Source organism: Ictalurus punctatus, chromosome 10 (genome assembly GCF_001660625.3).
Source record: "Ictalurus punctatus breed USDA103 chromosome 10, Coco_2.0, whole genome shotgun sequence".
Lineage (NCBI taxonomy): Eukaryota > Metazoa > Chordata > Actinopteri > Siluriformes > Ictaluridae > Ictalurus > Ictalurus punctatus.
The window spans coordinates 9,886,305-9,912,317 of record NC_030425.2 but is presented as its reverse complement, the minus strand read 5'-3'; the positions used below and the strand labels follow the sequence as shown (position 1 = coordinate 9,912,317).

At 37.3% G+C, this 26,013-nt stretch overlaps 3 protein-coding genes across 3 annotated transcripts; 2 read left to right on the top strand and 1 right to left on the bottom strand.

Moving 5' to 3' along the window:
* Positions 1 to 90: 90 nt before the first annotated feature.
* LOC108270632 (vitellogenin) lies at positions 91 to 7,317 on the top strand. The gene is made up of 27 exons (XM_053683136.1): positions 91 to 172; positions 304 to 324; positions 413 to 564; positions 649 to 900; positions 991 to 1,152; positions 1,247 to 1,395; positions 1,506 to 1,656; positions 1,798 to 1,955; positions 2,030 to 2,195; positions 2,289 to 2,414; positions 2,678 to 2,896; positions 2,982 to 3,199; positions 3,274 to 3,371; positions 3,474 to 3,598; positions 3,693 to 3,794; positions 3,895 to 4,026; positions 4,182 to 4,368; positions 4,455 to 4,557; positions 4,655 to 4,840; positions 4,958 to 5,214; positions 5,302 to 5,663; positions 6,030 to 6,074; positions 6,211 to 6,261; positions 6,359 to 6,562; positions 6,665 to 6,816; positions 6,912 to 7,050; positions 7,132 to 7,317. The coding sequence occupies exons 1-27, from the start codon at positions 133 to 135 to the stop codon at positions 7,273 to 7,275; spliced, it is 4,101 nt and encodes a 1,366-aa protein (XP_053539111.1). The 5' UTR covers positions 91 to 132; the 3' UTR covers positions 7,276 to 7,317.
* Positions 7,318 to 12,145: 4,828 nt separating this feature from the next.
* Positions 12,146 to 16,410, top strand: ctbs (chitobiase, di-N-acetyl-). Its single transcript, XM_017477565.3, has 7 exons — positions 12,146 to 12,326; positions 14,266 to 14,404; positions 14,509 to 14,717; positions 14,807 to 14,978; positions 15,058 to 15,155; positions 15,869 to 16,030; positions 16,131 to 16,410. Exons 1-7 carry the CDS (start codon positions 12,213 to 12,215, stop codon positions 16,371 to 16,373), a joined length of 1,137 nt encoding a protein of 378 aa, XP_017333054.1. The 5' UTR covers positions 12,146 to 12,212; the 3' UTR covers positions 16,374 to 16,410.
* Positions 16,411 to 20,409: 3,999 nt separating this feature from the next.
* On the bottom strand, positions 20,410 to 26,011 carry rpf1 (ribosome production factor 1 homolog). The gene is given in 9 exon segments (NM_001201225.1): positions 20,410 to 20,736; positions 20,865 to 20,991; positions 22,345 to 22,526; positions 22,919 to 23,001; positions 23,148 to 23,301; positions 23,608 to 23,703; positions 23,798 to 23,878; positions 24,029 to 24,085; positions 25,746 to 26,011. Coding segments are annotated over 9 exon segments (1,053 nt in total). The 5' UTR covers positions 25,977 to 26,011; the 3' UTR covers positions 20,410 to 20,694.
* Positions 26,012 to 26,013: the final 2 nt, after the last annotated feature.

Below are 26,013 nucleotides of genomic sequence, written 5' to 3'. Positions count from 1 at the left end.
TCAGCTGTTGAGTCAGATCTAGTCTACAGTACATCAAAACTAGTTAATAATCTACTTAAGGTTATACTTAATCAGCAAATTTCATACAATAAAAACATAGGTTCTTGGTGGATTCATCACACACCACCAGCCATGAGAGCTGTAGTGCTTGCCTTGACTCTGGCCCTTGTGGGTAAGTCATTACTTGAATTGTTTCATTTCCAAAAAACGTATCCATTCAAAAACCTAGAAAGATATTGCAGAATTTCACTATTTCTGAATATGACTATAGAGTATAACATGTTTATTCCTATTTTCATTTAGCAAGTCAACAGATTAACCTTGGTGAGTAATGTTTCTAAGAATGCATTAAAATAATGAGGACACATTGTTATGTTATTTCAGTGAAATTTACTGTAAAATATTTAATCAGTTCCAGAATTTGCTGCGGGTAAGACCTTTGTATACAAGTATGAGGGTTTGCTCTTGGGCGGTCTGCCTCAAGAGGGTTTGGCTAAGGCTGGAGTCAAAGTCAGCAGCAAGGTTCTCGTCAGTGCTGTAGCCCAGAACACCTTCCTCCTGAAGGTAAACTTATTCTTTCTTCCATGGATGGTGCTACCAAGACAGGCATACACAGTCTTTAACTAAATGTTGCTCCCCCCCCCCTAGCTCGTGAATCCTCAACTGTTTCAGTACACTGGCATCTGGCCTGAGGATGCTTTTGCTCCTGCTGCAAAGCTTACCTCAGCACTAAAGGCTCAGCTAGAAGTTCCCATTAAATTTGAGTATACTAATGGCATGGTAGGGAAGGTATTTGCCCCTGCTGGAGTCTCTGCTACTGTTCTGAATCTGCACAGAGGTATCCTCAACATCCTTCAGCTCAACCTCAAGAACACACAGAATGTGTATGAGCTGCATGAGGTAATGAATACATGAGTTATATTTATTACCAGTGCTATTAAAATTCTGTTCTGACCTGACATCTTAGCTAAAGCTATTTCATTCTTAAAGGCTGGACCTCAGGGAGTCTGCAAGACCCACTACATGATCAGTGAGGATGAAAAGACCCATCAAATTGCTGTGAGAAAGTCCAAAGACCTGACCAACTGCCATGAGAGAGTCATAAAAGATATTGGTTTAGCTTACACTGAAACGTGTGTGGAGTGCCAGAAGGTAATTTCACAAGCTGTCAGTGAGTTCTGTCTTTGCAAGTGAATTATCTAAAGCAAGAATCACACTTAATTATTTAATTATTTCCTCACCACAGAGGGTTAAGAGTCTGACTGGGACTGCAACATTCAGCTACACCATGAAGCCCACTGATAGAGGTGCTCTAATTTCTGAGGCTATAGTTGAAGAGGTCCATCAGTTCTCACCCTTAAATACAGAAACTGGGGCAGCTCAAATGAAAGCCAAGTATGATCTATATTCTTATATTTATGACTTGTTGCAGTGTTTATAGAATGTATTTCTGAATATCTGTTTTTATTTAGAAATTTCTATAATAGTAAATAATTTTATTTCAGGCAAATTCTGACTTTAGAGGAAGAGCAGAATGCCCCGACTGCACCCCTTGCAGGCGAATACTTGGCCCGTGGATCCCTGCAGTATGAATTTGCTACTGAGATTCTTCAAACCCCAATTCAACTTCTGAAGATCAATAATGCACAGGCCCAAGTATACTTATTAGTTTATTATTTATTTATTAGTTATTAGTTCATTGTTTCATTTTCCTTCATTCATTTGGAGAAAAGCTTATCATAATTTAACAGAACTGACATTGTTGTCACTATCAAACACTTTTTGATTCTTTAACAGATTGGAGAGGTCTTGCAGCATCTGGTTGAAAATAATCAGGCTATGGTTCATGAGGACGCTCCTCTGAAGTTTGTTCAGCTTGTCCAGCTCATGCGTGTAGCTACCTTGGAGAGTATTGAAGCCATCTGGGCACAGTACAAGAACAAACCTCTTAACAGGTGAAGTTTAATTGAATATTATCATGGAATTAAAGCCCAGTTTATGTGCTTTTCTAAAATCCTTAATGTGGCAGACGGTGGATTTTGGATGCACTTCCTGTTGTGGGTACACCAGTAGCTCTGCGATTCATCAAGGAGAAGTTTCAAGCTGATGAGCTTGCTGTCCCCGAATTCACTCAGGCCCTTCTGGTTGCTTTGCACATGGTCACCGCTAATCCAGATGTCATCCAACTCACTGCTGTGAGTGGAAATCCCTCATGTAATGTATTTCAAGTCTGGCAGAACCTTGTATAAATGCCATAAAATATTGTAACCTTTTCCTCCATCAAACAGAATCTGGCTATGGACCCCAAAGTCAAGAATATTCCAGCGCTGCGTGAGGTGACCATGCTTGGCTGTGGTTCTATGATTGCCAAATACTGTGCTGAAGTTCCTACATGTGATGCTGATCTCTTGAGGGTAAAGCTTCTGTTCATTCATTCGCATTTGTGTAAACAATTTCAGTGATATTATATTACAGTACTCATCTAAAAGAACTTATATAAAAAACAGTTTTCTAAGTTCTATGTTTTCTCCCTCTCTCACTTATCGTAAAAATATTTTCCTCGGTTTCAGACAAAAGATAACTTCAAATAAGACTACAGATATGGGAGAATTGTGTATATGATCAGTGAAAATAATGAATGACCAGTAACTTTTTGTATCTAAACTTTTATTATTAGCCTATCCATGACATTGCTGCTGCAGCAATTTCCAAGGCCGAGATTCCTGAAATCACACTGGCTCTTAAGGTGCTGGGCAATGCTGGCCACCCTGCCAGCCTTAAAACAATCATGAAACTCCTGCCTGGTTTTGGAAGTGCTGCTGCTGCCGCTCCCATGAGTGTTCAAGTTGATGCCATCTTGGCTCTTAGGAACATTGCCAAGAAAGAACCAAAGTTGGTTAGTATGGGATGATGTCTAAACACAAAAGCTGTTGTGACAGATCGTGTCCCAGGAACTTAATCATCTTATTTTGTTGTTTTAGGTTCAGCCAGTGGCACTGCAGCTTTTCATGAACAAGGCATTACATCCTGAACTTCGCATGGTTGCCTGTATTGTGCTCTTTGAGGCCAAGCCGTCAGTAGCCCTTATGGCCACTCTTGCTGGAGCTTTGGAGAGGGAGCCCAACATGCATGTTGTCAGTTTTGCTTATTCTCATATCAAGTCTCTGACCAGAAGCATGGCCCCTGATTATATGCATGTGTAAGTTTTATTAGCACCATTACTTCAGAGCTGTAAACCTAGGCCAAAACTAATCATTTTTACTGATATTGCAGGGCTGCTGCAGCAAATGTTGCCATCAGGATGCTGAGCCCCAAACTGGACAGACTGAGCTATCATTTTAGCAGAGCCATCCATTTCGATCTCTATATCTGTATGTTTCAATATGTTTGTTTCATTGTATAATATTTGCATATTTCAGGAACAAATATCAATTTTGCCACTACAATTTTTGTATAATTATTTCTGTTAAAAGCTCCTCTCATGGTTGGAGCTGCTGGTAGTGCTTACATGATCAATGATGCTGCCACCATCTTCCCCAGAGCTGTCATAACCAAAGCACGAGCCTACCTGGCTGGAGCTGCTGCTGATGTTCTTGAGGTAAAAATATGCCATTTTATGATAGCATTAAATTCATTATAGGTTTTGTTTTTTTTACCACATTCACTGCAATTTATTATTTTATTTCAACCAGGTTGGGGTGAGAACTGAAGGACTTCAGGAAGCTCTACAAAAGACTGTTCCACATGATGAAAACGCTGATCGCATCACTAAAATTAAGCATACCATAAAGGCTGTGAGCTACCTTTAACAATGTATTTGTTGTGTTCTTTTACCGTTAGGCTTGAACTGTACATGATTTATAATGCATGCCCTTCCTCTGTTTGTACTCCAAGCTGATGGACTGGAAGTCTTTACCAACCAATCAACCACTGGCTTCCATCTTTGTCAAAGTTCTTGGTCAGGAAATTGCTTTTGCCAACATTGACAAAACCTTCATTCAAGTCATCATCGAACAAGCAGCACAAGTATTTTCATATTTTCAATTAGACATTTAATTTAAGCAACATAAATAAGGGCACAAATACATTATTAAATTAAATATTTTATTAGTAATATGTATCCTTGAAACTAACTGCAAAAAATTATAATCTCATGCAATATACATGTAATACATCTATAGATTGCTACTGGACCACGTTCTCGTGAACTGTTGAAGGAGGCTGTTGAAGCATTGCAGAAAGGCTTTGCCTTCCAGTATGCCAAGCCCCTGCTGGCAGCTGAAGTGCGCCGTATTCTACCCAGTTCTCTTGGTGTGCCAATGGAGCTTTCTTATTACACTGCTGCCGTTGCTGCTGCAGATCTGAATGGTATGGCTTTCTTCATAAAAGTAACATACTAGAGTAAAGCATGTATATTTATCTTTCTGACAAACTTCTTTCATTCATTCTTTTAGTTAAGGCAACTATTACCCCTCCTTTACCGGAGCATCCAGAGACTCTCACTCTTGATCAGTTGATGAAGACCGATATCCAGTTGCAAGCTGAGGCCAGACCAAGGTAAAATTTCAAAAAAGACACATTAAAGACAAAAATCTTGAAGTTTCTATGAAGCTTTGGAAATTACATGAACCTATTTATCTTGTTTTGCTTTCAGTGTTGCCCTCCAGACATTTGCTGTAATTGGAGTGAACACTGCCTTGATTCAGGCTGCTGTTATGGCCAGAGGAAAGTTACACACTGTTGTACCAGGGAAAGTGTCTATAAGAGCTGACCTTCCAAACGGCAATGTAAAGCTGGAGGTTCTGCCTGTTGCTGTTCCTGATCATATTGCAGATGTCAGGTAAGAGAAAGACAAGTGAAAATCTTTACCTCTCCATGAAAACAAAAATTATGACAAATATACAACTGGCTAAAAAACAAAAAAGATCAAGCATGTTGATTGACTGTGTATCTTCAGCTTTGAGACCGTTGCTGTGACCAGAAACATTGAGGACCTCCCCACTGAGAGAACTGTATCACTGGCACCTCCAATGCCCTCTGATGCTGCACAGAGGTGGATACCTGCTTCAGTTCAGAAGAACTTGTGTGGTGTTATTCCGTATATTAAAATCAAAGGATGTATTGAGGTTTCCTCCCAGAATGCTGGCTTTATGGGTTTAAATCCTCTGTATTATATTGTTGGACAACACTCAGCTCGAATTTCTTTGGCAAGAGGTAATTAACAAAGTCAAATTTGCTTACAACCAAATTCAGATAAGATTGAACAGTAACACGGAAGAAATACTGTTGTTTGTGCTTCAGGTGATGGTCTAGAAAGACTGGAGCTTGAGGTACAAGTTGGTCCTAAAGCAGCTGAAAAGCTTAGGAAGGAAAGCAGCAATGGTGATGTTCAAAGTACTGAAGAAAGTACCATCCTGTTGAAACTGAGGGAAATTCTGGCGGCTGGACTGAAGAATATTAACTCCAGCTCAATCAGTTCTTCATCCTCTGCCAGCAACAGCAAGAGTTCTAACAGCAGCAGGAGTGTTAGCAACAGCAAGAGTGATAGCAGCAGCAAGAGTGTTAGCAACAGCAAGAGTGTGAGCAGTAGCAGGAGTTCCAGCAGCAGCAGGAGCTCCAGCAGCAGCAGCAGCAGCAGATCTTCCAGAGCTCGCAGGACCAAGGTAAGACTTCATCATGTAACCAACATGACATAGGGGGCCTGATACTTAATGCACTATTTAATGCATTATATTCAGTGAAAAGAAAAAATGCATCATATCCCACTGTAATGTCTACAGCCTTCACATGCAATGCCCAATAACAAAAACAACAATAATAATAAATAATAATAAATAATAATAATAACAACAACAATAACAACAATAATATTAATAACAAAAACAACAATAACAAAACTAATAATATTAATAATAACACTTGTTTGTCCTCTGCTTCTAATTCTCATTTCGATGCAGAAGTATATTGTCTTGCATTTCATATGTTATATGTTGCTCATTGGTGAAATGGCATTTATTGTTTCTTCCTAGAATACTAATTCATATGCTCAGTTCAGGAAGTTCAATAAAGAACAGGTAATTCCCAAAGAATCTCTTCAACTTGTAGTCTTTCAACCACTCCCTTTCAGCTTGTTTTTAGATACTTAAATATATATATATATATATATATATATTAATACTTCTTTATTTGTTTTTGTACATGGCCCCACAGGGTATGTCGAAAGGCAGCAGTGCATCTAGCATTGAGGCCATACAGAGACAGGTAAAATAACATATAGTATTAATTAATAGACATCTTAATTAGACACCCAGAAATTGGTGTTTATTAAAATTACTAAGGTCCCTGTTTACAATTTCAGGCTAACCTACTTGGAGATGCTGTTCCACCTGCTTTTGCCATCATTGCTCGTGTTGTTAGAGCTGACCGCAAGCTGGGATTCCAGATTGCTGCTTACATGGACATGCCCACTTCAAGAGTACAGATTGTGTTGGAGTCTATTAAGGAGAATGACAAATGGAAGATATGTGCTGATGCTATACTTCCAAGCAAGCATAAAGTCGCTGTAAGTTGCTACAAAAGATTCTTAACAGAAGTGTTTTCAACACTTTCTCTTTATATAATCTAAGGTTTTATTGTTTGCACTGAGCAAGGACTCTCCTATTAGGCCAGGTTTGCTATTGGTGAGCAGTGCCAGGACTATTCTGTAACCGTCAAGGCTGAAACTGGTCTGCATGAGGAACATCCTGCTGCACGTTTTGGGTTGGGCTGGAACAGAGTACCAACAATCCTAAATTATGCTATCCCTTTGGCAAAAAGGTACTAAGTCACAAAGATCACAGCAGCAAATCTATTGCAGTCTGTCACAAGTAATTTTACAAATAAATTTTCTCTCTCTGTTCTTCTGCCAACAGGGCAAGGGAGTACATCCCTAGGGTAGCTTACCTGGTTGGATGTAATGCTGATAGTGCTGATAATGATGAGAGAGAAGTCAACCTTATTGTTGCCCTACCAACTCAAAAGTCTGTCAACATTGTTTTGCGGATTCCAACGGTGAGAATGTTTATGAAGTCTTTGCATGGTTTAATACTTGTAAATAAATATTTAACATTTTATTGTGGTTTGCCCTTCCAGATGACAGTGTCAAAACTAGATGTGCCTCTTCCTATTGCCATGCCCATTGAACAGGATGGAACTATCCCAGCTCTCCAGAATTTGGACATTTGGGCCATTGTTAAGAAATGTCTAAATGATATCAGAGAATGTTCTAGTACATGATTTCAAATATGCAAATTATTTAAATGAAATAAAGAGCATCCAAAAGGCAAAAAATATATATATTTTCAGCTGTGCATTTTTCTTTACTTATGTGTGGATTGGTTAAAGGTGTTTTTTTTTTTGTTTTTTTTAAGAAATGATATTAGAACAATAGGTAGGTGGGTAATTCTATAACAAAACTTCCTGATCAGAGCCAAATCAGAGCTTGTTCTTCTCCCCAGTGCTCCTTAAGTATTAAGCAAGTAGTTCAGGAAAAAGTCTTGTGTTATTTGCTCCTCAAGGTAAAACTCCATTTGCAAAATCAGCAATAAAATAAGCATAACCAGTTTTTACAATCAGTCTGTAAATGTGTTAAAAATAAAATTAGATAAAAAAATTTATTTAAAAGTATTTTAAATGAAAATACTTTGATGAAAATACTTTTAAATGAAAATACTTTGAAAATACTTTCAGACCTTTGATATTCTTTGCAATGACGCTTGAACACATTCAATTTCCATTGATTTTCCTTGAGATAATGGAATAGAGATTATTCTTGCATTTGTATAATTTGATTAAAGTTCACGTGGGCTAAACCAACTAAAAAAAGAAAAAAAGAAAAAAAAAAACCCCAAGATATGAGGTCAAAGGAATTGCCCATAGTACTCCCGAAAAGGATTACAGATAGAGGCATAAATCAGAAAATTTTTTTAGAAAAACTAATGGATTTAAAATTAGAGTAAGTCTAGTGTACCAACATGAGCAAAAATTACAGGAGACTGAAATTATTCTGAAGGTACTGTAAATGTACAAGTGAGAGCAAAGATGAGCTCCAGCTAATTAGTGCACAGGAGAAACAAGCTGAAATTCTCTCTCTCTCTCTCTCTCTCTCTCTCTCTCTCTCTCGCGCACGCGCGCGCGCGCGCGCGCGCACACACACACACACACACACACACACACACACACACACCGGTCCTTCCACCTGGCTCTCTCTAGCCTCTACAGACAACAACTGAGAAGACAAAGGGACACAAACAAGTCAACTCTCACTAATTATACGCAGGTGAGAACCATAACCAGTTACCTGCTGGTTTGACCTGCCTCATCTCCATCCACAGCTAACGCTGGACCATGCCCACTTCCACAGCCACTTAAAGAATTTTTGGCGGTGTTGATCTTGTGTAAACATACTGTTATCTAATGAGTCCACCTTTGTCGAGTTTGAGTCGAGATCAAGTCCTTAACTAATTGAGACCGAGTCCAAAAGGGGTCGAGTTGGACTCAAGTCTTTAATAGCCGAGTCCAGAAAGTAATTCAACTGAAAAAAAGATTTTAAATTGCAATTGTAAACTCACCTCTGAGCTGTTAAATTCATATTTTAACCTTCACAAACCAATGGCAACATAAATGTAACAAAAAAATACCACTATTACATCTTGCCACTGCCATTTAATTTTTATTTCATGTCATTAACACCTCAGCTAGTTTCCTATCAAAAAATGGTTTAAAAGAAAAAAAAGAGATATTGAGGTATATGTAGAACTTTTATTATATTACACGTGTATGAAAATGTACTCCAGTTTGAGTTCACATTTCAATAATTTGATGCCTTTCCCCCAAAGTTATATAGGTTGAGAGAGAGAGAGTACAGAGTCGAGTTACATTTAGCAGGAGGTCAAAACAACAAGCTTCATGCATTATTACTGCTTTTAATCTGTCTATGAATGACAAGAAAACTCATTTATGAACACAGCTCTTTAATATTAATTCCTAAAATAAAAATAAAACATCCCTATCAGCAGGGTTTAAGGTAATGTTTAGGGGTGGCGATATGACTAAAATCTTACTTCACAATAACGATACGTTTTCTCAGGTAGGTCTATCAGTAGTATTCAAGTGAGAAATACTACGGAAAATGAATAAAGGAATTAAATGTAATTAAAGTCAAATGAGAGTGATTTTCTCTAAAGGAGAATGAAGGAGGGCGCACAGTGGCTTAGTGGTTAGCACGTTCACCTCACACTTCCTGGGTTCGTGTCCCGCCGGGGCCATGTGTGTGCGGAGTTTGCATGCTCTCCCCGTGCTGCGGGGGTTTCCTCCGGGTACTCCGGTTTCCTCCGGTGTTCCCTGCCTTGTGCCCGATGCTCCCTAGGATAGGCTCCAGGTTCCCTGTGACCCTGAAAAGGAGTAAGCGGTAGAAGATGGATGGATGGAGAATAAAGGAGTGTCTGGAAGCGAGCGAGAGAGCGAGTGCGAGAGAGCTTTGTAGTATATGTGTGTGTTTTCTCTGTCATGTTTGAGTTTTGTTTATGATTAAACTTTGTTTATGTTCAGCCAGTTCCCGCCTACTCCTTGCCAATCTTTGAAGTTTGTTACAGTCACTAAATCCAAAGTTCTAGCCTATATGCTGGGAATTAGGTATTGTGGGCCAGATTTGAAAAACCAGCCAGATTTTTCATGTTGGTAAATGAAAAGGTGAACAGTTGCTATGCGTGAATGGATTTTATCCAAACATGGAAGTATAGTGTTCAGTTGGGTGTTTTACAAATGAAAAGTGTCATAAACAGAGTTGTGGTGTTGTTTCTCCTGTGATAAAAGCAGTAAGTAATGTTTGAGCTGTAGTCACTTAGTGCTTTTATCACAAGAGAAACAACACCATAGCTCTGTTTATGACACTTTTCATTTGTCATTGGTAGCTCTGTTCATTGGCAGCATTATTTCTGTAAAAATGTCAGGTTTGTATCTGGTCCCTTACAAGAGACATTCAACCTGAAAATGAGGGAAATTAAAAAAAAAAAAAAAAAAAAAAAAAAAAAAAAACCCCTTTCTTGCCCCATTAATAAATAAGAGAAGTCTGAAACCTGAAATGTTCTGCATGCACACTATACTTTACCTGGTTACCCCCTTAAAAATTAAGACTGAGAGTCAAACCCTTCCCATTATAAATTGACCCTAAACATTGAACTATGAGCAATCTTGAGCATTACATTTGGACATCAATTCTTAGTCTAAGGAACAAGAATGTACAAAATGTTTATATATGTCTATGCACCTTGAGATCAGTTTTTGTTGCAAGGAGCTAGGCTCATCCTGAGCCTATTTGTGCCATGACACAAAAATGGCTTTTGTAGTTAAACCAAGTAAAAAAAATTAAAATAAAATAATAATAATAATAATAATAATAATAATAATAATAATAATAATAATGGTGGCTTTTGCAATGCCAATACATAGAGGTAATCACTCCAAAAAAATTTTTGAAAATTAAAAACGGTCAAGCAAACAATTTTGCAATTATTGGCCCACTTGAGAAGGAATAAACCGTTTAAGAACTGGAACTGCAGCCAGCAGGACAAAGAAAAGCATGTGAGATAAAGATGACAGCAGTTGACAGCTGGCCTGAACTGAAGGAGTGGAGCAAAACTGTAGCAATCATTGAGCAAGCCCAGTGGCAAACACGGAGCCAACCAGGAGAACAATGGTGACTCACTTGGGAGGTCCAGAGAGAGTTTTATAATTAAAATTACATGATCCCTTCTACCTTTCATTGCCTGTAAACAAACATTTACATCGTTGAAAAATCAAAGGGCTCTTTCCAGTTCCACACTGACTCCATTTCCTATGCACCTTATCCATGACATCCTTAAAGTCTTTGCAAACAGCCAAATGTTATGTATATTTTTACTCCACTGGTGGAAATAGATGCTGAAGAAGCCACACTCACTTTATATCTCACACTGATTTGTACATTCCCGTCAAAGCTGCTTCCAATAAAATTGCCATTTCTTCTTCCTTTTTATCTTCAACTGATGAGCTTTCATATTTTAAGCCAAAACTTATATTCTTAAAAATTATCATTTGCCATGTCCACTAACTCTACTGGAGTAACCATTTCGAACTAATGTAGGAAGTAAATTTTATGTGGCTAACACAGAAGATCACAGTGGCACAAACAGTGAAATGTCCCAGGACATATAAACAGTATAGGTCAGTGGTTTTCAAAGTGGGGGCGCCCAGGGGGCCTCAACAATTTGATGTGAAAAATAAATTCTCACTCTCAGACAACCACACACACACAATCAATTCCTAATGTAATGTAATGTAAAGATGTAAAATGTAATTATTAATTAATTTATTTATTTATTTATTTTTTTAAAAGGGGGGATATATTCAGAAGTCTGTATTTTTATTGTGTTTTAAAGACATCTTGCAAAGTGGGGGCCTCAGTCAAATGTTAATGCCATTTGGGGGGCCTTGCCCTGGAAAAGTTTGGGAACCCCTGGTATAGGTTATAGGAAATATAGGCACTGCAACCAGTGAAATTAGTGTGCCAGGATTAACTGTCGTATTTATTTATTTATTTATTTTTAAATGGCTGACCAAAGGATTATAAAAAACAGGCAAGCAGTCTGTCATGAACATGTTTTCTCAGCCACTTGTTCTGAGGCCGTTGCTTAAACTTTTATTATTCTTTTTTATTATTATTTTTATCATGGTTATACTTATTTTCCAGGTTATTATAAAAGATCTACAGGAGGATCATATTCTTAATCAATATTGTCAATTAAATTTTGAATTTAATGCAACAAACAAAGGTGAAAATAACACTGCTATAAACATTTTATTTGATTCAACTGATATTACCATTGATTTTAAAACAATACTAGTATTGTTTCGAAGACATATCCTTCATTTGAATAACTGAAAGCCGACTGAAAGGAAAATTCCAAGAAATGGAACTTCATTATTTAAAAAGTCATTCTCTTTAAGGTTTACTGTTGGTATACGCTAAATACTTAATGAGCCGAGCTTAATGAACTGCTCACAATGCTCTCAAGCTCAGTCACGTGCTTGCAACGCGTTGTCTATATAAAGTTGTCCTTCTCGCGCACCCTATTGAGGAAGTAAACAGATAGTTGGTTTTTTCGTGGTTAGTCGTGGGCACCCTTGGAGGAAAGATGTGGTTGATTGTGTCACTTGTAGTCACCTTGAGTCTTTCAGGTTCATCAGCAGTGTGTCCGTGTGAGCATGAGCAGCTGTGTCAGCCCGTTCAGCAGGAACATGAGTTTGAGGTGAGTATTTTTGCTCCACTTCTCGCCATTAAATGTTTTACGACAGCTCCAAATGCTTATTCTTGGGTGTTCATAACATATGTATATATGTAGCGGAAATTATTATACGTGTACTAATTATTTGTACAGTAATGACACCATAATAATGTTCATAATTGGTCAAGACGTCATCTTTACGATATTTAGCCACCCCAAGTGTCACATGAACGCGTCTATTAGTTTGCTTCATCCCATTTGCAGTGAGACATAACAGGAATAACCAATCAGGATTATGCATTTCCCCGTTTTTCTCTGAAAGCCAGCAAGTTGCACTCAGAGCACAGAGATGTAGAGGTGTGATGTGAGGTGGAGGTTTACTGAAGGAACTTTGGTTTTATGGCATTGGGATATTTATTAGAAGGTCAGGGGTTCAAGCCTCAGCACCACCAAGTGGTCACTGCAAGGCCCTTAACCCTATCTGCTTCAGGGGCACTGTGTCATGACTGACCCTGTGCTCTGAACCCAAGTTCAAAAATGTACAAAAATCCATGAAAAAATTAGCTGTAATGTATGTTACAAATAAAGTCCTTCTTCTTTTATAAGATAAATGTCTTTTGCCCTATTACTATCATCATACTATCAAATTCTCCAAGCTGGTCAACTCTGTCTATTTGTTGATGGCTCTGTTCTAGAGACTCGACGTGAAATGAGGAACCTAGGAATCACTTTTTTATCAGTCTTACATTTGATTCTTTGTACAGAGCACTGTCAAAGTATTGTTTTTTCACCTCAGAAATATAGCAAGACTGTGCCCTATGCCAAATTTCTCTGTAGCTGAAAAGCTAATGAACTCATTCTTCATCATTCTAACAGATTACTGTAACGCCCCTTTAGCCGGAGTTTCAATATCCACACTCGATAAGCTCCAATATGTACAAAACTCTGCTGCCTGGATCCTGACTGGGACCAGGACATGTAGTCATATTACTCCTGTTCTAGAGTCCTTGCACTGACTCCTGGCCCCTTGTCAGGTTCTGTGTCAACTTTAAAATTATAATTCTGACATGCAAAGCATTACATGGCTTGGCTCCATTACTCATCTGCTTTGTTAAATCCTTACACCCCAAATCGCAGACTGCACTCCTCACAGTTTAATTTGTTAACTGTTCCACAAACTCGATTAAGATCTGTGTGTGATGGGCCTTTTTCTGTCTATGCTCCTTCCTTTGGAACTCTTCCCCTCGAAATTAGGGAAGTTCAGACCTTTGACATTTAAAGCTCAACTCAAGACATATTTCTATTTATTATTATTATTATTATTATTATTATTATTATTTATTTTTCATAATTTTCAGTGGAATGGTCATAAAGGTGTTTTATGGTACTGTTATTAATATGTGGCAAGATTAGCTGATGATGGATTGTGCCTTAAAGAATTAAATACATTTTTGCTATCATTGCTTAATTCTACTGTCCTTCATTCAACAGAAATGCATGAGCACATCACATTTATCAATATAACTGTACAGATCATATGGCAATTTTGAGGCCATTCACAAGTATTCTTCACAAGGCTTTAAGATTGTCTTAAAGCCATAAATCAATCAACTCAAAGTAATTACTAACACATTGTGGGGGGGGGGGGGGTCGAATGCCATGCATTGTGTGCACAAATATGCAAATGGATATGTTTTAATAATGCTTGTCCTCCCATTTCACTGTTGGAGGTTTGACAAAATTCACATCTGGTAAATGCCAGTTTGAAAATGTGCCCGCTTTTAACAAGGTAGAAGCTCAGAATTGCTGTAATTCCGACATCATGTGAGCACGCTATAAATATATCATGCAGTGCTTTATAAAAGTCTTGACATTAAAAGAATGGTCAATGCTTGTGTGGCTTAAGGAATGTCAAATACCTCCACTCCAGTATTTATACATATTTTCTTTTTTTCTTCTGCAGGTATTCGTATTTGATGTTGGGGGTAAAGGCTGGAAGTTTTATGACTGGTCCCATGTGACGACAGTTGCTACTTTTGGAAAATATGATGCTGAGCTAATGTGCTATGCTCATTCTAAAGGGGCACGTGTTGTTCTGAAAGGTAGCGCTTTTTGTAAATGTGCAAGTGATGGTTTATTTGAACACAATCTGCAGCATAAATAAATGTTCTAGGCATTGAGAGTGTTTTTAAACTTTCTTTCACAGGTGTTGTACCCCTCTCGGATATGGTGGATGTTGGCAAAAGGACAGCTTGGATCACAGAAAAAGTCAATTTGGCTAAAAGCCAGTTCATGGATGGTATAAACCTTGACATTGAGCAGGCTGTTGAGGAGTCTTCCCCTGAGTACTATGCTTTGACTGCTCTTGTCAGGGAGACCACAGAAACATTCCATAGAGAAATTCGGGGCTCTCAGGTAGAATGCTAAATAAGTCACAAAAGGCATGTCCCCATCAGCTATAATTTCAACAACTAACATCTAGTCTTGCTGATGATTAATAATAGGTATCATTTGATGTGGCTTGGTCGCCTAAGTGCATTGATGAGCGCTGCTATGACTACAAAGCAATTGCAGATTCCTGCGACCTGGTTTTTGTCATGTCTTATGATGAGCAGAGTCAGATCTGGGGGGACTGCATTGCAATGGCAAATGCGCCTTTAAATCAAACACTAGCAGGTAAGAAATACAATTGTGTTTTTTGAAGAATGCCTGGTAACTGCAGAACCTTATTATTTTGTGCTGCTTTGTCTTCCAGCATATGATCAATACATGGGGATGAAAATCGATTCAAATAAACTGGTGATGGGAGTTCCATGGTATGGTTATGACTACCAGTGTCTGAACTTGTCTCAGGTAAAAAAAAATTTTTTAAAATCATCAGTTAAAAAAAAAGTCAGACTGTCTGTTGCCCACTGTTTTATCTGCAAAAATAAAGTCTGTCATATTAGAGAAACCGGAAGGCACGAAGTCCTCTGTCCCTTAGTGGAGAACTAACAGCCAAGACTCCTTCAGTAAATCCAAAATGAACACATCCTTACAGAATGCTTAACCATATCCACCATTATACTTTTTTTCTTTGTTAAATAACACATTTATTTATCCAGTTACCATTTGGCTTCGATTATGTGGAGCATCCACTATACAAGTCCCTGTGAATAAGTTACGACCAAAATAATGGTATAATATGGTCCGCACTTAGAATGTAATAGAATAAGCGTATTAATATTCAGTTATATTACAACAAGCACTGTCAGTCCTGTGCTGCTGTGGAAAATTAATCCATGCCTTCTGACCAGTCAAACTCAAGTATTCAACACTGCTGTGGTATAAAAGCCACATAATGCCAGACAGGATGAGGTTATTCATTTTCCTTTATTATTGTCATTCTAGAGTTTTGATTGGCCTTTGGGCAGGTCTTTTCTTTCATAACTGAACAGTTCATGCACGTACAATAACGTTGTATTTAAACATACTATTTATTTTTAGGTTCCGCTCTGTTCAGCTTTTTTGAATGTGCAATGCATATATATGTAAGTAATTTCTTGAACTTTATTGCTGTCTCATAGGAGGGCATCTGTACAATTCCTAAAGTGCCTTTTAGAGGAGCGCCTTGCAGTGATGCATCTGGAAAGCAAATCCCTTACAGAACTATGATGAAACAAATCAGTAGCTCTACGTCTGGGAGGCTCTGGGATGAAATCCAACAAGCTCCCTACTATAATTACCAGGTCTACTGCAGCAATACAAAATCACATTGAAAAGTATTTTGAGTGTCATTTTAACGGCCTATCACATTTAACAAATTGCTTCTCAATTCACATTCTACAGGACGGTAAGGGGAACATTCACCAGGTGTGGTATGACGATCCAGAGAGCATTTCATTGAAGGCTTCTTACGTAGGACAGCGGCGTTTGAGAGGAATCGGCATGTGGAACGGAAATCTCCTTGACTACGGAAATGACCCTGTTGCCCGTCAGCAAAGTGCTGAAATGTGGAATGCGCTCATCCCAAAACATGCACCATCTATGACTGTCTCCTATGAGGCTACAACTGTTTCTCCTAATCAGTAGAACAATTTTTCCAAGTCTAATAAAATGCATGATACAAGACTTGACTTTAGTGTTTTTTTTTGTTTTGTTTTGTTTTTTTAAAATTGTTAGTAAAAAAAAGACATTCCCAGCCTTTTAAATGATGACACAAACTCAATTTTTACACTTAATTTTTTTTTTAATGGATATGATTGACAGTGTGGTCTTAAATCTTTGAATTAAAAAAAAAAATCATAGGTTTTAAAGACGTATTCAATTGTAGAGGACTGAACATTAAACAGCAGACATACTGTATACTTTATTCCCATTTAATTATTATTTTTAGTGTAATGAAAAAGCCTATTCTAGTTGGTGTCCAGAAAGATTGCACAGAAACTGGATTGGGTACACTGTGTGTTGCAATCGGTCAGATTTGATTGTTTGCCTGAATAAAGTTTAAGAGAACGTATTCACAAATAGCTACTAGAGTACTAATAGAATACAATCCATTTTAAATTTAGGAAGTTGCTGAAGTGACTCTAGAGGTTATCCAAGGTCAGCAGAGCCTGTGAGAGGCTCCGCGCATGAGCACTGAGACTTTTTCTGCATTAGTTCTGCTTTCAATGGCTTGAAGCTCCATGGCAGCCTGAATCCTCAGTTAAAATCAGCAGAACAGAAACTATACTGTTTGATTTATTTATTCATTAATTTCTTTTTATAGAGGGACAAATCTGTGTGGATAATGTGCTTAATTTACATACCATAATTCGTGTGTCAAGTTTCATTTTGGCATCATCAGTGTTTTTCTTCAGGCTCTCTATTTTGCAGCTTTCAGTCATAATCTGCATTCTCAGGTCATTCTGTGAATGAGAAAATTAGTACTTTAGTTATTGGTCCAGGTCTGGACTGTGGTAATGAATTTAAAGTTATACACATAAAGGGCTCAATTTAACAGGGTATAAAAAGACCACGTTTTCCCTTTTGTAAAACTGCATCCCTCTTCATTTTATTTATATCTATAGAAACATTTGAAATGGGTTCAGAGTTTATAAACTAATACATGGATGTTCTTAATATTTATTTCAATTTATCTTAATTAGTTGGTTCTGTACATTAGTAAGCTGGTTAGCTAGCTAATGGCTTCATATTTTTCATGTGTAGCAAGATTTTTTTCTTTCCATGGTCGTATCAGCTTTTTTTCTTCTGCTGGTTTAATTACTGACACTGCAATTTATTGATATTTAAGAAAATCCTCATATGCCAGAAGTGTTGATATCGCTTGGTTTACAGTAGTGTTGGGCACTAATGTCATGCATAATAACGGGTAACTGGTTAATTATAACCAACATTTCACACCCCACCCCTTATTCTTATCCTCAGTTGTTGTTTTTTTTTAGAATGCAAACAATACACAAGCCCTGTAGACACAGTTTACCATTTTACTCGGAAGTGGATGTTTGTCTCCCTCTACTGTAAGACAACCTACAGTTTTCCCATTAGTTTTTCATTGAGCAAGTGGAAACGATAACCTTTATACTTGACAGTTTCCCTGCTGATCTTTCTTTGTTCCTTACATCTCTGGGTTGCAGCTGCTGAAACAATTTGTTGCAAAATGCCTCGAGTTCCTGGCAAAGGCTTTTCAAGGTTTCTTTCAGTGATGCTGTGCCCTTTTTGGTGTCAAAATACCTTCTCTTCCACTTGTCTCGTGCTAGGGTGTTTGTTGTTTGGAGAAGAGCCCTTTGGAGTTCAAGTCAAAGTATGTTATTTACAAATTCAGCTAGTGCATACCTTTCACTAAAATAAAATAAAATAAAATGTAAAAAAAACATTTTACACCTAGTGCATACCTTGGTTCCTACAGTGTCTATTCAAAGCTAGCAGTTCTTTTCCCTTTCTCAGAAGCTTTTGTCTTTTTTTCTAGCTTTTTTCTTTCTTCTTGGACCAGTCTAATTTCCTTCAGCAGTTCATCCTCTAGGTAAGTAATCATATTTAATTTATTCATCACTAGTTATCTTTATATTGTTGCACTAGAAGTTAAGATTGTTGTAACATCTCACTGTTAGTTGAAAGTTTAGGAGTGGTCTTTTGCTCATACGGAGACTGAGAAAAGGCACTAGGAGCTGAATCGAACAAAACAGAAACTATAGTTTCAGCTCCACTCACATGGACCTGTTGTGGAAAGAAGAAAACGAGGCACTTTCTGCAATAAAGCCTTTCATACATCTTCACTGCACACTGGACAGGAAAGCACCCCTGTGGAATTTTAGCCAGTCCCTAAAGGTCAGTGTTTTTACAAGGATCAGGCATTTATGAGTACAAGACTTCCCATGTCTTCTAGGAGAACTATTCAGAAATGTGTTCATGAATGTTTATTGTGGCTTGAATTGAAGAAGACGAATATGATTCCCAACCTTACCTCATGACCTGGTTTCTTTCTTGGTGGCTTCAACATTGGAGACAGTTTTGATTTCCTATATTGTAGAATATTATGAACAATTGATGTCTTACAGAGAAATTTTAAGTATAACTAGTAAAGCATATTTTCATAACAACTCCACCTTTTACAATATTATCTTCCTTGAGAGTGGAATAACCCAGTATCTGGACCCTCCTGCATATCTGGTACTCCAGTATCTCTGGTCAAATTTCTCTTGTAACAAGGCGTTATCTCATTTTTCTCCATTTCATTTGGAGGTTGTTTAATGGGGAGCATGTCTGCATTAAAAATATTTATAATGCATTGTCATTTTTACCTACAGATTTTGGATAACATAGATTTAAGATGACATAAAGCAGCTTAATATAAGAGTACAGCTAGAGTTTGCAAAAGAATAGCTTCTTCTTGAACATAAATTGTTACCATGCTGCTTTGCCACAAACTCCTCTTGGACATTCTAACACATTTTTGGAGCTTCAATCCACATGGAGTCTTCACATGCCAGGAGTCTTCCTCCCTCTCCTCCAAGGAACTGAAGCTACTCTCATTTTCTAAACTTAGGGCTAGGACATACTGCTGGGGGCTCTTGTTTGATTAGTGGGAATTTAGTAGGTTCTTTTGTCTGGCCAGGTGCAAAAATGGGTCTAGGAGGGTAACATGTCTGAGAGTCAGTGTTGTAAAGGACAGTGTCTGAGCTTAGAGACCAGGTGAAAATCCAGGGGTTGTACCGGATATATAAAAAAATAAATAAATAAAAAAAATAAAAAATAAAAACATCCTAAACTATTGTCTATTTCAAACTTTGTGGCAAAAGTTTAAGGAAGACCCATATGGGTTTGATGGCCAGGTGTCTACATACTTCTGGCCATATAGTGTATAAGATTACCTATTGCTCATACTATAATTTTTACTTTTGAAGAATTTAATTTTGATTGATTAATCATACAGAAATTATTGCTAAAACTTGTTTGAAAAATGCTATATAAAGATTATTAGTTAATTCATTAATATTATTGTATCTTAATATTATAATAAACTTTCTTTGGATTGAACAGATAATGTGTTCTACACATTATTACTGATCCAAACAGGACAGACAGAAAGGTTCACAGGGCATCTGGTTGAGACTACAGGTATGCATCAGAACTGTAGCCGAGGAGAAGTCACAGACCCTGCGGACAGTGCTGGATTTCTACCTCTGGGGTTTGTTTGTGATGTTTTCAAATGTTTCTGATTATATTACATTACAGAACATGAATTGAGAAAATAGAAGTTGTTTTTTTTTTTTTTTTGGGGGGGGGGGGGGGGGGGGGGACACGACCATTGAAAAACCCTGTGACTCTTATTGATGTAAAAAAAAAAAAAAAAAAAAAAAAGATACAGAATGTTATTTATGCCAACATCTTATGTAGTTAATTTTACTTTGTCTACTCTGTACACACAATATTAGAATATATTGAAGAATTTAGAGATTTGTTTGTCCTATTTTTGAAATTTGATTTCTTGACACAAGTAATTACGCTACAAATAAATAGGTTTAAATGGGTCATTGAAGATGAAGGTCCTAAACTGATGAATGTATGTGTCACAAATTACAAACATCATTAAAAATGGGTTTCAGTCAGTTCTGACAAAAGAGTAAGCCAAGCTTGTTTAGAATATAATAGAAACATTCTTCCTTAACATGTAGGTAGTAAACACCACAGCACATTATGATATACATCAGAGTGACCGGCTGCACATCTGAGACACATTTTGCCATCAAAATCTAAGACCCCTCTTCTAATTCATCCAATGTATAAAATCTCCATTTGGACCGATGATCAGAATTGATTTAAATGATACACATTTTTACAATAGCAACAATTCAACTGGCTGCACTTTAAATATCATCTCATCAGGGTGATATTTTACTCCCCACTGTCTTCAGAGATGGAATTTTCTTCTGCTGGTGTCCATTTCATGGCGCTGAAACACAAATGGCAGAGAGTTTTTTTTATTTTATTTATTAAAAGCTTCTGAAACTATATGATTCTTAGCAAAACATATGACAAACCGAAACACAACTTAAGCTTACATAAAGCATCCAAACTCACCTTATGAACCCATTCATACTCCCCAAACTTGGAGTCAAATGTCCCTTTCTGCAGAGAACGCAGCTTAAGAGTGAACCGGGGCCCTAGTTCCTGAATACCCACTTTTTTCTCATTCTTGAAGATGTACCTACACAAGATGCAGAATCGTACAATATGTAATATGTAAAATTCATTCCAATAAGATATGGCCTTGAGAAAACAAACATGTTTGCCACATGTACATGACTATTTCGTACCTTGCTAACAGTCTACATGGAAATAGGCTAATTAGCTGTTATAACAATATACAGCAAACCTTACACTTTTTAAAATAAAGTGTACATAATATATTTTAACAAAACCATTATAGAAAAACAGCAATACAAATCACTTTCATAGAAAAATCGAAATCCCTTTGCATGCAGCATCCTTCTAATGTGATGTATAAATATTTTCAGGTTAGCAAAGAACATTCTTTATGTTGGAAATATTTTTGTGCAATTTCATCTTTAGCGAAAATAAATAAGTGAATAAAAAAAAAAAATCCAATGGATCAATTTGAGCAGAATAGGCTTTCAAGTTTAAAATGGCAAACCCTGTAATAAGAACACTACCTAGACATGAGTTCTAGCATTAGTGACACAGGCATGTTCTTTAATGTGACAACACACTACAACAGAAAAATGCAAGTAGGATGAAGTATAAAACACACATACACACACAATATAAAAATGTGGTATTCCATAAAATCTACCAAATCTATTCATTTGTGTCTTTATTCTGAAAGAATTTTGCATGTTTGAACCTTCTGATGTGTTCAGTCACTTTTTCCCTTACTATTGTGAAGTAAGGATGTGATGGTGAGGAAATTTTCCCATTGGATAATCGACGTGTGACAACACCAGTAGTACCGGTATCGCCGTTTTTAAATCGCTTATGAATGCCCGTGTGCATTTCACTATCGAATCAGAGGCAATTCGGGGGCAGCAATCACTTGAATGGTGGGTTCATTATTATTCTTAATGAAAAACACAACAACAACAAAACAGCACAATGACACACTCGCTTATATTAAACACAGAACTTTTGAAACCAAATCTTCCGCCGTCGTCTCGTCAGTCAGCTCGCCTCACTCTCGTCACGTGATAAATGAAATCTGATCTGTGCTGCGACTATGACTCGTTCGGCTCACGCTGAATTCAGAAGACGCGTTCGGTTTTTAATTGTAGTGTCCATTCTCTAAGTAAATGATTTCTATTACTATAAAAAAGCAAAACGACGGTGCCATGGTGGGCAAGTGATGTAATTGATGTGCGGCCAAACACCATCTAACACCGGGATCACCGAGTATCGCAGCAAGTCTACTGTGAAGTAACAGTGAAATGAAATCATGCACGGTCAATGCATCTTAATTCTTCTCTTTAAAATGAACAACCTTCAAAGGGAAACATAAATCGCACACTCATCCACACAGTTACTTAACATCAGGAGGTTTCTATACCTGTGAAACCTGAAGAAGATGAAGTCTCGCTGGTTGTGGAAAGTGGCAACCTGTCTACCTACAAACTGTGGATCCTGAGGAAAAAGTGCAGCAAACAAACGGCCGATGCTGTGGCCCAGTCTAGTGGTGAAGTTATTCAGAATGACCTCTGGATAGTGTTCTGTTGGTGCCTTTCCTTTTCTCTGTATAGTAATGAAAGAGTCAAAGGTGTGGTAGTGAATATACAGCATAATTCTATAATAGTATAGTGTAATTAAGCACATAGTTAAGAGTAGTTAACCCCATTATCCATGCTGGTATAGCATAAATCATGGCCACAAAAATAAGATCCAGGGTGGCGCAATCGAAAATGTACTAAAAGAGAGTAGCCTTTAAAAATAAGAGAAAACCTTATTTCTAAACTGTTTTGATTAACTTATATTTGGGCACTCGTGTGTTCAGTTTATAAATATTTTAGTAGTTTTACCTCATCAAGAAGAGTACGAAATTGGAAAAATGCATGGGGTGGGAGGGGGGGAAAACACCACTATGTATGCACTGCATTTTGGCTCAAAAGTTAGAAAGTGTTACAAACCTTCATCTCTTTTCGGAGTCGAACACTACTGACTTTAAAATGTGCAGTTGGTCCATCAGGAAGGTGACAGAGAACCATACCATCTTTGACAGTTTCAGGTTAAGGAATACAGTCACAAGTGTGTTTTTCTTATGCACCACAACATAACTATGTAGACAAGCTAGTATAGTATCAATGAAAGTTATAAACCAATAGAGAAGAACCTGAACACTCCCCAGATAAAGGATACTTGGCACTTTTCGGTCCTCATTGATGACCATGAGGTAGGTGAAATCACGGGATACACACTGAGGAATGATCCTCTTCAGAGCAAGACCTCTTCTGTAGTACACATGTGCATTCGGTATGACTGTTGCTAACTGCTCACAAAACCTTACAGTTCTCTGAAATAAATAGGCAGAATGATGCGTGTTAGTACAACACATTAAACATGCAAGAATGCACAGGATCATGTATTCTCCCCACAAGGACCAGAATCTCAAAACACCTAGTTTAAGATCATGAGAGTAAGAATTGAGATTGTTCTGAGAGCAAAGTGGGTCCTACCCAGTATTAGTATGGTATTCCTAAAGTGGCCAGTGTGTGTATATGTCAACATATGAATGTGTCAGATAAAAATAAAGAAGTGAAATACACTCACAAATATTACAGTGATAATACTGTAATGGTAATAGCAATAACGAGCTTACCCCTCTTGGTCTGTCTGAGGTAGTGATGAGAACTTTAGGGTTTATCAGTTTGTTGAAGTATGCTGAGAACTCATCTGTGCCTTCATCAAAAGCCACCTGTGGGCATGAACATGTTCATTAAATTAACAGCACAAGGAAAAATACAATGGCAATTTTATTTACTCATATCCATCACAGGAGACATTCATACCTCCTCATCCTCTGGGTCTACTGTTGTCTCATCGTGTATTCTCTGATTTTCAATAGTCTTTGGAACTTCTTTCGGTGGTGCCTACAAGTTTGCATATGACCAAATAAAAGAAAAAAAAACATAAAAAAAATGAACAAGGAAATATTTGCATTTGTAGTCAGTGACTTTAAATGGAAAATAGGATTAGTGGAATTTACCTGCACAAGAGCCAGAAGATTAACCACCACATACCTTGTCACCAAGTGCTTCTCTCTCCTTTTTTCTTTTCTTTCTCAACTGCAATTTTTGCTGAGGTGGAAGAAAATACAATATTTGTTGGATTCATTAAAATTCATCATTGCACTGACCACAGTGATAGTTTCTCATACAAGACAACATGTTAATAGATGGACATGAGCTTGAATACTATGCAGTCTCAGTTTCAAGATCAATGAGTTGCCAGGTATTCCACATGTGCACATTTTGAGAACTGGTACATCCTTGGAATAGTCTAATGACGTCTTTACTTTTGTAGTTAATGGTGTAGTAGTGCAAATGTAATTTATAGTCTGTGGACAGTGTTGAACGATGTGAATGGGTCAAACTGTGTTCCGAGATCCGTTCACTCACACCACATTAAAACGAATTCTGCAATACTGGATATGATGCTGGGCTTTAAAATAGCGTATGGCAGTATGAGCATCAGAATGAATGCCCAATGATTTAATTAGGGAATAACATCTAATGGCTAAATCTAAACAGTTTGTTTGTGTTCTTTAATTAATTTATTTATTTTAAAGTATTTTGGGTTTTGCTTTTTAGTACGCATCAGGCCTTGGCAGCTTATTTGTGAGTGGTACTACAAGACCCTATAATGAGATGCAGTGTAAAGACAATATTCAGAGCTTTGACATATTCATGATTATATATAATATATATTGACATATATTCATGACATTCCCATGCTCAGGGACAGTAAGAATCATCTGGATAACCTATGTCAAAATACAACACAACACTAGTTGCAAGTGTAATGTTGGTCAACCTAACAGAAACTAGACAAGAAGGTTCCAGGGAACAATAGCCACATTTTGGCACAATAAGGTAATCCAGGTGATGCACCATCCCTTGCCAATTATCTAGGGTTCAAATTGAGCATTATTTAAAACATAGTCTCCTCCAAAAGTATTGGAATAACAAGGCTAATTCATTTGTTTTTGCTATATACACCGAAGACATTTGGGTTTGAGATTAAACGATGAATATTACAACAGATCGGAATTTCAGCTTTCATTTCCTTATATTTATATCTAGCTGTGTTAAATAACTCTGAGCATGGCACCTTTGGCATTACTCAGTTGCAACTGTAAGTAGACAGTCAGAGAAATGAAATGTAATTATTGTAGGTCTAGAAAAACCTGCCAGAATTTGCTATGACTGAATTCTACAAAACAGATCAAACTATAATAAATATCTTGTTTTGACCATAATTGTGTTTTTTTTCTGACAATAATATGCTTTTGATTATACTCTACCTGAAAAGATTATGCTGGCTAAGGAACCAGTGTAAAAAAAAAAACAGCAGTGAATGCAGACAATCTACCTAAAGATGTCTAAAATCTTGCTAGCTAAGTGTGCTTTTCTCACAGCTGGATCTCAAGTTTTTGGACAGTTACATGCGAGAGAAAAATGCAAACAAACAAACAAACAAACAAACAAACAAACCGAAAACATGGAACTGGCATTAAACAAACGATTGGATCATTTGATATCAGAAGTACTTTTGAGTATCTGATCCAGATCTATTCTACATTTTTTGTTTTCCGGTCCAAATAGTCAGAGCACATCACATTTTTGTCATTTTTGGTTCCCTTTGTGCAGTCTGGTCCATTGATACAAAGACACTCGGAATTCAAGCTGTATTATTCTTTTATTATTATTATTATTATTATTCTATTTTTCCACTTACCTTTCTTTTCTCTTGCTTGAACTTCATAAACATAAGGTGTCTTCGCTGTTTATTTTTTATTTCCGACAAGCTGAATGTAGGAGGTAATGAGGAACTGAACTCTGCGGGTTCAGACTCTGCTGGGACATTTTCAGTCGCTTTCTCGCCACTTTTCTTTTGTTTCTTTTGTTTTTTAACTTTACCCTTAGCACTAGGTACATCTTCGGACACTGGTACCTCAACGAAATCCATGTTGTGGCTGTTATTGAGCGTTTGCGAACGCACGTGT

Excerpts from the sequence above, each read along its gene's own strand:
- ctbs (XM_017477565.3), top strand. The coding sequence starts at position 12,213 with ATGTGGTTGATTGTGTCACTTGTAGTCACCTTGAGTCTTTCAGGTTCA. Across the intron at positions 12,327-14,265 it reads AGCAGGAACATGAGTTTGAG|GTATTCGTATTTGATGTTGG; the intron begins GTGAGTATTTTT and ends TTTCTTCTGCAG. Across the intron at positions 15,156-15,868 it reads AGTGTCTGAACTTGTCTCAG|GAGGGCATCTGTACAATTCC; the intron begins GTAAAAAAAAAT and ends GCTGTCTCATAG.
- LOC108270632 (XM_053683136.1), top strand. The coding sequence starts at position 133 with ATGAGAGCTGTAGTGCTTGCCTTGACTCTGGCCCTTGTGG. Across the intron at positions 325-412 it reads AAGTCAACAGATTAACCTTG|TTCCAGAATTTGCTGCGGGT; the intron begins GTGAGTAATGTT and ends ATATTTAATCAG. Across the intron at positions 3,372-3,473 it reads CCATTTCGATCTCTATATCT|CTCCTCTCATGGTTGGAGCT; the intron begins GTATGTTTCAAT and ends TTCTGTTAAAAG.